This window comes from Manduca sexta, unplaced genomic scaffold (assembly GCF_014839805.1).
Source record: "Manduca sexta isolate Smith_Timp_Sample1 unplaced genomic scaffold, JHU_Msex_v1.0 HiC_scaffold_1822, whole genome shotgun sequence".
Lineage (NCBI taxonomy): Eukaryota > Metazoa > Arthropoda > Insecta > Lepidoptera > Sphingidae > Manduca > Manduca sexta.
The window spans coordinates 1-11,351 of NW_023592725.1; the positions used below are offsets into that span (position 1 = coordinate 1).

The 11,351-nt window shown below is 33.4% G+C and overlaps 1 protein-coding gene across 1 annotated transcript; it reads right to left on the minus strand.

Moving 5' to 3' along the window:
* Positions 1–1,095: 1,095 nt before the first annotated feature.
* On the minus strand, positions 1,096–10,062 carry LOC115449830 (apyrase; the record flags this gene model as incomplete). Its single annotated transcript, XM_037445583.1, is given in 10 exon segments — positions 1,096–1,244; positions 1,861–2,019; positions 2,795–2,876; positions 3,639–3,796; positions 4,354–4,480; positions 5,028–5,151; positions 5,738–5,868; positions 6,808–7,005; positions 8,559–8,781; positions 9,878–10,062. Coding segments are annotated over 10 exon segments (1,455 nt in total), but the record flags the coding sequence as incomplete, so codon positions are not given.
* Positions 10,063–11,351: the final 1,289 nt, after the last annotated feature.

The following is an 11,351-nucleotide window of genomic DNA, read 5'->3' on the forward strand; positions in this document are numbered from 1 at the left end:
GAAGTCACAATAGCATGGTTGTCAGTTTTGTATTAGTGCAGTGCTTTTTAGTGGAAAACGTTACCCCATTACATTCTACACACATAAATCTAATAATAATATAGTTCAGGTGCGCTGGCTTCTTCATGGTGTTTTTCTTCGAACTTAAAGCGAGCGATAATTCACACATAAATCTAGAAAAGTCACAGGTATGTGCCCTTGTGTTTGTGACTTGCAGACATTTGTCTCGGCAGTCCGTTCCACGCCCAACTAGGCCATCTCCGCTTTAGTCACCGCACACATCTCAAATCACAGCTCAAATCAAATCTAGGTCTTATGAACAGAGGCGGCTCATTCGAAAGAGCGCTGGTGCAGTGCACTCCCACAAAAATTACATACTTATTACTTAGCTAATGTAATAATTTATATATATTTATAATACATAAAATCCTTACATTACATTCTTTATATTTTACTATGCCTATAAAAAAGTCTATTATATTACCTATATAGGTACATGTAGCGTCAATTTGTAACGAGTGGAGCGCCAGCGATTGTGCTCCTATGAAACGAAGTTTAGTACGACTCTTAGTACTGTATTCAATGAGTGCGAAAGAGAGAAATCGACTCGGGCTGACGCGTGAAACAAAAGATATCGTATGAGAAATTAGCGTAATCTGGAGCGCCGCTCACGCGTCACTCAGTTGTTCAGCCAGCCGTGCGCGCGCCGAGGGAATATGCTACTTATGCGCAGTTGTCGTTCTTATGTATACAAACAACTTCAAGCAAGCTCGTCGACTTCGTCAGTTAATTCGCAGTTTTTTTTTTAAATAAGTATTAAAAAATAGTTTGTGCGCGATATTTTGTGTTAAAATGGAACAATACAGTATATCTTTTATTAAACAGTGTGAAAAGAAGATTCTTTTAATCGAAATTCGGCTAAATACAAATAAAATAAATAGTAAGCTCTAGTTTTTCAATTATTTTTTTGTGAACCCCCATCAAAAAATTTCACGAGCCGCCCCTGCTTATGAACCAAGTTTTACTACTGTCAGTGTACGTTACCAAGTACGAAGTGATCTGATCTAAATAAAAGACTATAATTCTAACACGTACTGAATAACCATCACCGCCATCCGCCAAGAATCCAGGTGCAGTCACTTGGTAATACTTCTTGCGTTTCAGAGGAACATTGTCTTTACCAACTCTTACTGATGTCACACGTTTACCTTCCGGGTTTGTGATGTTGTATTGTACTTTTAGACCTGCAAAAATAATGAATTATTAATGGAAATCAGGGATGGCAGCAGCGACTTCCAAAGACTGACGAAGGATAAAGGAAATCTGGAAAGCAGTTGCGAAGTATCCATATAAGCCGATGCCTGCCGTATTTCTGTTATGTAGAATCGAATTATTATTAGAACGGTATACAAACCGCATTCATAGCACTTATATGTTGTGTCAGGTTTCCTTTCTGAAAATTTCAACATTCGCCACTGCTGGGAAGAGATTGAACATGATAACATAGGTCTCTCGTATACTCTCCATCTGGGTAGGTATCTTTGTAAATTTCAAATTAAGTACTATTTAATGGATTGGATTCAAGGATTTTGAAATTTTATAATTTTCTAACGTACACCGCCTTATATAGCAAACAGAATATACTATTCCGCATTAAGCATACCTGATGTAACTTCATCTTTATTCCGGGGGAATACTACAGAAAGTTCCTTAGCAACTTCACCTACTCTCAGTTTCATAACATTGAAATATACTTATCTGTACAAAAAATTAACAGCTTATCTACTCTAAATCTTGACTATACCCAATATGTTAGGAATTAATCATTGTATTCTATAATAGTTGGAACAGTCTACATACCAGACACTTGTAACAGCAAAGGTATTTGGAATTCATTGTAGAACTGTGCGTCCCTTACACCCCATTCGAGGGCGTCGATAATCGTCTTCCCTTGCACGTTAAAAGTCTCTATCTGGTCGTAATAGGGCAGCAATTCGATCAGCTCACCGTGAGTTATAACTGCAAAACAAAACAGACCTTATTCTCTATTCCACACGGTATTACAGTGCGCAAGGAGCACGTAACGCCCTGCGTCGCGTTTATGATTATTAAAACTGAGATACAGACTACAGTCTATTTAGGTTTAGGTTTTTTCCTAAACATAAAGTAATGTTGTATATAAACATGGATAATGTTTGTTTATACAAAAAATACATTAAAATTGCATTTAAATAAATAATACCAAAATGTTAATAAAAAAATCCATTCTAATTTCACGAATATAATGAACATAAGGCTAAGGCTAAAATAAGGCCCCTGGGTAAGTGTGAGTTGCTCAACCACAAAAGGATCCTTAAACATATTGGTCTCTATACACAGTGATTTTTACATTGCCTTAATAAATGAAACTATATCCTCGTCTTTACCTTCTTAACATTGTGCCAAAAATTAACCACAAATAAAAAACATTTTCGCCAATAATCCTAGTTTTACTTTTTTTTTATCCCTTTGAAGTTTAGTGTAAATATGGTATGTGTGCGTGAATGTATTTCTGACTGGAAATGTGATGTTGCCGCTGCGTCGAATCTTAGAGTAGTAATAGTGGCATAAGGGCATAATATTTTGTTGGAAATTTGCACTTAATTAATTCTACGGTTAGGGTCAAAACGCGATAAAATCCGAAAAATATTTTATTTCAATGTAATACCCAATAGTAACACCAGATGGCGTAAAAGGCAATAAGTTGTGGTAGCAGGATTTGCGTGGTATTTTATAGACTTATAAAAATACTCACTGCCGTCAGGTAAAGATGATGGTAAATAGCTTTGCTGTGCGAATGCTATGTAGTCAAGGCTTGTTTGAACAGCATGTTTGGCCTGAAATTCGAACAATTGAAGTTAACGACGTGTGTTAATAAGGTAGGCAGAAGTGTTACAAATTATAATTGCCTTTTTAATTAGTTAATAAATGCTATGGGTTATTCACGGCATCGCCTACGTAAAAGGCATTTTCCGCTATAATAGTCCCTATGGCTGTAGCGATGTATAGCTCCATCTATAGGACACCAGCGCCATCTATTTTCATAATCTATCAATTAAATTATTTCCCACGGGAGCAAATTACCAGGATAAAATTAGCCTATGTGTTAATGTAGAACATGGTCTATCCGTGTGGCTTTAATAGAGGTTACCGCGTTTACTGCTAACAAACATCCAAAGATTTCATACACGTTAGTTTTTTTTTAATATTTGTTGTAAGAGGTACATATTAAGCATTAAGCACTAGATAAAGACATGACAATAATTGAAAAAAAACTTTTAAATATGGCCGCTATGAGCTAACTGCGCACCGGTCACTTTATAGAAAATAAACACAAACACACATCACCCTTTAACCCTCGAAGGGGTAAGCAGAGATGCAACCACAATACCCAATTTGCGCAATGTGTGTTCCGTCCCATGTGATGAGGCGAGCTTGTGGCTTTATTGGGCAAAATTTCGAACTCCGAGCCGATAATGAGCAGAATAATATCACTTTGCCCGACCCGGTATTCAAACACGGGACCTTAGAGCAATGAGGAACACACAACCTAACTACGCCACCAAGTCAATCTAAAAATATCAGTATTAATTACTCACAACTGCATTTAAAGCGTCAGTCATCAGGTTGCCAAGCGTGCATTCTCCACGCGAGCAATCCTCATGAGACAAGGGAGTCATCGACTCTCCTATCGGAGTCAGTTGTGCCAAATGTACAAACTCCGCGTATGGCCTCAGCAATTCTTTAATTCCAGTATCTGAAATAAAAAAAATATGATTTATTCGTTTCTGGTCTCCTAGACTGGTACCAATGTGCACTCAGCTTTGACATTTGCGAAATTATTCAGCAACTTCAGTGCTAGATTATACTTTAATTTACAAGATCTTGTTTACACGGAAAGATGATCCTTCCTTAATATAATTGAAATAACGTCGGGAATAAATCGAAACCAGATAATGTGATAATGTTAAAAAAACCTTAAATTTATTTTCACATATTTATAAGGAACATCAACCTTATTTTATTTTGTTTTAAAGTTAAACGCACTTGCAACATAAAATAACTATTTCATGTTTTAAATTTTCCACCATATAACAAAAATCCCGTTAATTTTATGTTCCAAAAACGAACATGATGCAATTATTTAAAATAGCATAATTTTAAAGCCTGACCAAGAAAATAAAAAACCTAGTGTGATAAAATATAAATCTATTTTTATACTGTCAATGTTAAGTTAGCTAAAAATCACACGTGGCACCCTCAAAACAGGTTTTTTTTCCTATCAGTCTATATACTCTATAATCTTAAAAGTACCTTCTGGAATCGATTGGTTAAGGTAGATCATTTCTCCATCCCAGTTGACGTAATGGCCTTCGCTATCCAAATAAACTGTAACATTCCCAACGTATTTGCTAAACGCTGAAGCTTGCACCACCAAGACCTGAAGCAAGAAACATTTGTAAAATTTTCTTTTGGATAAAAATATTAATAAAACTAGCTTTTGCTCGCCGTTTATTCCTCGTGAACGAGTTTTCCGGGATAAAAGTCCCGCTATATATTTTCCCGGGATAGAAAGCCGGTAAACTTTCCAAAGTCTTAAGCTATCTCCATATCAAATTTCATAAAAATCCGTTAAGTAGATTTTGAGAAAGAAGATAACATACAGACAGACAGAAAAGGCAACGTTGTTTTATAATATGTATAAAAATATTAATTTCTTTAGAGACAACGAATCGGGATTACCTAAATAATGCTAAACTACAGCCACATAAGTAGCTAAACGAATTAAAAACTTCAAATAGGTGTCAATCGATAAGCTCATTTGATATAACTGCTAGATGATAACAAGAATCACTTAAACAATTCCTCCAAAAGTGGTCAACAACAAAAACATGAAATAACTAATTATTGTAGTGGAATCCAGTATAACTTTTACTACTATGCAGTCACTATAAACAAACATCTTAGCTTTAAAAGTAAGAAGTTACCTTATGATTTTTGTTGGCATCACTCTCAATAACAACAGGATAGGGTTGTGGCGATTTCTCTTCTCTATGAGAGTGTCCTCCGACAATGACGTCAACATCCTTACCAAACTCACGAGCTAAAAGCCTGAAATTATTATTAAACACGAACATAAGAACAAACCAGGGAAAATGTCATGTTCATGCAATGGACTACTTACAAATACTTATTAAGAAAACAAGAAAAAAAGCAACGACACTAGTACAATACAGAAATCTAAGTTAATTGGTGTTAGCCTCTCATATGTGAGAGTCCACCTGGGTAGGTACTACCACAATGTCTATTTCTACCGCCAAGCAGCAGAGTTTAGTCACTGTTCTGTTCCGGTTTAAAGGGCATTGTAGCCAGTGTAACTACTAGACATAATAAGACTTAATATATCTTGTCTCAAGATGCCGAGCGCAGTGGAATACCAAACAATACTATGTAATTTAAGGTGTTGAATGGTATTTCTACTGTTCATGGGCGGTCGTACCTTTCCATTAGCCGACCGGCAAGCTCGTCTCGTCATTCAAAGCAATAAAAAGAAATGTAAGCATGAACTAAGTATAAATAATAATAAATTTATATAATATTCATAAGAGAATGGAAGGAAAACTAAATAAACTTATAAAATAAAGTGCCTTCAATAAGGAAATATAAACAGAAGAAAATAAAATCTATTTTCACTCACACATCAGTGTCGTATCCACAATGAGATAACACTATGATAATGTCTACCCCTTCTCCATTAAGCACACGTAATTCTCGCTTTAGACTCGTTCTAGGGTCCAGGAACTTTACATTACCAACGTTGGAAAATAGCTGTAAAAAAATACAATGACATTTCTTTAAACTACTAATATGGTCCTAAATTTTATAATTTATTATATTATAAAACAAAATATCACCAGTGCAACGCATAAAACTAATTCGACCTTTTCCTTAAATGTCGCCGAATAAAATATTAGCAAATTTCGATTCATGAATCATTATACTATTACCTAAATGTTATCTAAATGACCTTCAGACTCATTGTGAAAATGCACGCTGGACCGGTGCATCGAAGACCAGGTTTTATTATTAGTTAAACAAATTGATGCATTTTAAACCAAACTAATTTGAATTTTATAAGTTTTGTTTTTTTATTTAAATTCGAGGAATATGATGTAAAAATACACGAATATCTATCTCTACACGGCGCAGGCGTAAAAGGCATTTTAACATATGGAATTAGCAAAGGCTTACCCAATGAGGATTCGAAACAAATTGTCATTATCTTTGTGCATATTCATTTTGGTTTTTAAATTAGAATATTTAAGGTGGTTTTAAACTTAATACTATATAAATAATATCAGCCCTGTATTATATACCGTCTTAATGCTAGGCACGGGCCTTCTCTACTACTGACAGGTTTCCTCTCGATGTCTTACTTCACCGTTAAAGTAAATAATTCACAAAAATACGCATATAACTTTAGAAAAGTCAGAAGTGCGTGCCCTTGGGTTTTGACCCGCAGACATTCGCCTTGACATTCCGTTACACTCCCAAATAGGCTATTGCCGCTTTTAGACTGGGACATTTTTATTTCCAAAGACTGCAGTAAAATTATTAATAAAGTATTTTAGATTTTAAATCAAATATTAAATGCTACAACGTCGCATACGAATCGATATTTTTCTTAAACTTCACTTCACACATCAGGTAGAGTCAGATCACTTTACCAAACAAGAATAAAAAAGTAAAGAAGTAGTTCTCAAGTACCTCAGTATCGGTGGTAATCAATCCAATAATCCCAATCTTCCTGCCTTTCCTCTTAACTATTGTGGAAGGGTGGTACAATCCTTCTAGAACAGGCTCGAAAGTGGTATCCATGTTTGCAGCAAGGACTGGAGCATTTAAGGCTGATATGTAACCAGCTAATCCCATTGGACCATCATCAAAATCGTGGTTTCCAATAGCCTAGAAATTTAAAGAACATGATCTTCAAAATTCTTATGGTCTATTCAAAGCTGGTTTCTAATTTAAACAATTATAAAAAAAACAACTAAAAGTCCCAAATCATGGCTCTTAAGATACAAAGCTAGGTGTGAGTGGAATACCAGGATTCTTCAGTATAACACCAAAACTAGAAACAAATATATAATTTTTGCTGGTAGTACGACATATTTTATATCCGCCCAGATAGCGATCACCGTACACAAGGTGTTAAAACCCGCCATAATGGCTCACGTAAGATTGTCGCGTTTCGGATTCAGCCTGTGTATATCCGGTTCCAACAGGCCGGCACAATCGTGTCGATTGCCGCGGAGTAATCAACTCTAATCAGTCGGCATTACAAACCACTTACCATCAGGTGCAGTGGGTCGACTTTACCGTATCAAAAATATGGATTTGTTAACCTAACCGAAGTACTAAGTGTAAAAATAAAGGATATAGTCATATTCATACATTTTAGTTCTTTTTTTGTCTTTTTACGATATTTAATGGTTGTTGCTAAGTCATTTGATGCATTCTTAGCAAACTTATTTCCAGTTTTGTTAATAATAGGTATTATTAATTTAAATTAAATAAAACAAAAGACACTAAACTACATGGTTAGTTATAGACCACACATCGATCCAAATTTTTACTCCAAAAGTTATTAAACTAATTAATAAGTCGCTGTCTTATTTGAAATGTCCGTATGATAAGATGTCACAGCGTCCTGAGACATTACTACAGAAATTACATATTTACAGAAAAAATGCTAATATTCGCATTAAAAACATGCAAATCATGATATGGAAACAATATGAAGTATTTTACATTGATGTTTTGCTATTTCGCAGTACATTGAGTAACCATCACATAAGCTCAAAATGTTTGTATGACAATCTTCCCAATGTCCACTCTTTATAATCTTAGAACTATTTGAATAAAACAAATAAAATTATTATTGGTTTCTATAACAGTCAACTAATTTACGATTCTAAATATTCAAAATTTGTTATTTTTTAATTTGTAAATATAGGTCGCTGGAAATTTATTGCCAATAGCAATCAATTTATGTTACATCACCGGTTTATTTTTGATTTAAAACCTGATGAAAACGTGCCTAAGTCGCATAAAATATGAAGCCAATCCATCCAATTACGTGAGCCGGCATAATTGTAGCAACCGTTGTATATATGTCCTTCATAGGCAATATAATATACTCGTAGAGACCATGTTAAAATTATCTTCAACTGTATCGTACTATACATAAGATGGGGTAAAAAGGTATGCAAAGAATGAGGTCTACGGACAACAGATTTGAATTCAAATTAATTCGCATGCTATATCCGATTGATAAATATTACTCTAAAACTTCATTCCTTTTTTAAATAACCATTCAGTCTATCCACTTACGTAAAAATCACAAACACATCTCTATTTATCCCATTTACTCCACCAAGTTACTCAACTTATATACTAATATGCCGTACCAGAATGAAAATAGAATTCCAAGTAAAATTATATATTTAAGGACTTACATGAGCATCGTGAGGCAACAAATTCATGAACTCCTGCAGGACATTCCATTTAAAGAATGTGTACCAGTAGGTGCCCTGGAAGCTGTCTCCTGCATTCAGGAGTAGTGCATCAGGTTTCTCTCTCTTCAGTTGGGTAATTACGTGGTAAAGACGAGGGAATCCGCCGAGACATAGTGTATCGTTCGTGTGACAAATTGGAGATTCTTTGGAGGTTTCTTCAAACCTGAGAAGTTTGACTGCATTAATAGTAAAATTAATTCTAACCTAACCTAACCTAACTAGGCCAGTTTGGATAGAATAAAAACGGTGTAATATTTGCTTGCTTTTTGCGTCAACGCAGGCTTATAATAACATACTAAATATATTATAAGTAAATAAGATAAAAAAATCATAAAATTTCCTTAATCTTGAAGTAGCCTTAGCATTCACTGAATCCCAATTTTAGTAAATCATTGAACTAATTTATTACTTATATAACCTATTATGAATATTAATAAACATGAAACCATTGTTTCTCAAGGGTTCCGCTCCGTTTTGAAGATTTATAATGTAAAAGTATATTTTCTAATTTTCCAATGATTTGTTTTTGTTAATGTTTATAGGCGATGATTTATACTATCAAATCGAATAGGTTACCGCACTCGAGTATACAAAAAAAATAGTATTCTGAGTTTGAGATCAAACCTGTGACCTCTACGGCGGCAGTTTTACTTCCTGCTAGACAATCGAACTCACAAAATTTAGTAAAACCGATTTATCAATTAGATAAACGTTATTTACATTATATAATAAAAAACTGTGTGTATACTTATGTACGCACGTAAGAACTTCTTTGGAATAACAAGAAAAAATCTTTCTAAAAAATTTTTGCCTTCGCGTTATTCTATGTATATAAAGAAAAGACACTTATAATTAAAAAAAAAGTTATTTAATACATTGAAAGAAAAATTAAATAAATTTTATTTAAATATCATAAAATATTTTTTTTCGTACTTTAATGATAATTTGTATTTGTTATTAATTTATTTGTACACTTATTACATATTAAATAATAATGCAATAATTTAACTAATGACTAGTTAATTTCATAGTGTAGGTTTTTCGTGACGGTTTGTGCGCGCATTTCAAAATTTACTCTCATAATTTTTTAACACGCCAAATGAAGTATAACTTCAAAAATAAACAAATTAAAAATACCAGAAATAATACCTGGTAATTCCGGTAAGAATAAATTTTGTTCATTTGCATTCTATTTATTTGGTCTGAAATTAATTTCGAATCTATCACCTGATCCAAAAATCTACTAAAAATAAACTCACCTCGCATGAAAATCATTGAAATGGATCAAATCTAATTCGTATAAATCACTCGATAAAACCCCATTGACTAACGCAAAATTTATTAAAAATATAACCCAAATCATTTTGAAAATTTTACGCTTAATAATAAACTGACGCGGCGGCACCTTGATTCGGTCTGACAGAATTCTAGGAAAAGCAATACATTCTAAAGATGCACAGTATGAAGCTAGATAACCTTTAAAAAAATATGTCATACATTATATTTACATCTATTATAATTAACATCAGAGCTCCTCTTCATATAAATAAAAAACTTTTTGACGAATACCGCGTCCAAAAATCACAAAAAAACAAAAAATATTTAAACATTACATATACATACACTGGTTACCAATTTAGGAGTTGGTGACTAATTAAAAATTTTAGTTATCGTAAATTTGTTCATGTACTTATGTTGCTTAAAACAAAACTTAAAAAAAATACAGTCGAATTGAGAACCTCCTTTTTTGAACTCGGTTAAAAATATTTGATTGATTTACGTTTTTTGTGTTCGCGGCTCCGTCCACATGAAAGTCGATGTTATCCTTCAAGTTCTCCCCAAGCAAAACCGCGAGCGGATATAGAAGCTGCTGGAAATTTATAAAACATAAAACAAATAAAACATCATATTACTATAATATATCTTAACTTTGATAGTTATTTTTTTATATCGTGGATCGTGTCATTTATATCACAATAAAAATGCCACTAAAGTTGTTAATTCCATGCATTTCCTTCTAAAGTACACATTACTCTATTTTCTAACCAACACTGTTAAGCAGACAATTTAATAAAAATCATTTTTAGTATAATAAAATTTTCAAAGAAAAACCTAATATTTACAATGATTATGTTTGTTCTCCCGTGACCACGAAGGCTGCAAGTCTTCGAAACGGGAGAAAACTAAAATATTAAAACCGCGATAAAATCCGAACAATAGTTTAATTTTAATGCCTAATATTTATTTTTAGATAAATTTTTAGTAAATATGCTAAAATTACTAAATTCCCTATAATTCATGCATCAAAATGTATGGAATGCCCAAGGCCGTTTGATGGGGAGTCTATGGGACTGCTATCATTATACCCCGTTCAAAACAATAAAAAATATATAGTAAATGTTAGTCCAGAACATAATCTTATTGTGCACGAAATTTCATCCAAATCCGTTGAGTAATATCTGCGTTTATTTCTGACAAACATTCAAACATCTTCACAAACTTTCGCAATTATAGTATCAGTAAGATAACATTAATTAAACGAATAATTAATTCCATTCAATTTATTTAGAATTTAAAATGCGCTGCGTGTATTCATTATTGATATTCAAAATGTCTGTGTGTGGCAACCCGCGACATGCAATTTAGAGAAGGTCTAAACTCTCTTAGTAGAAGAGGATTTAGTAGTATATTATACTACTAAATGATTAGTAGTATAATATACTATTATCATTA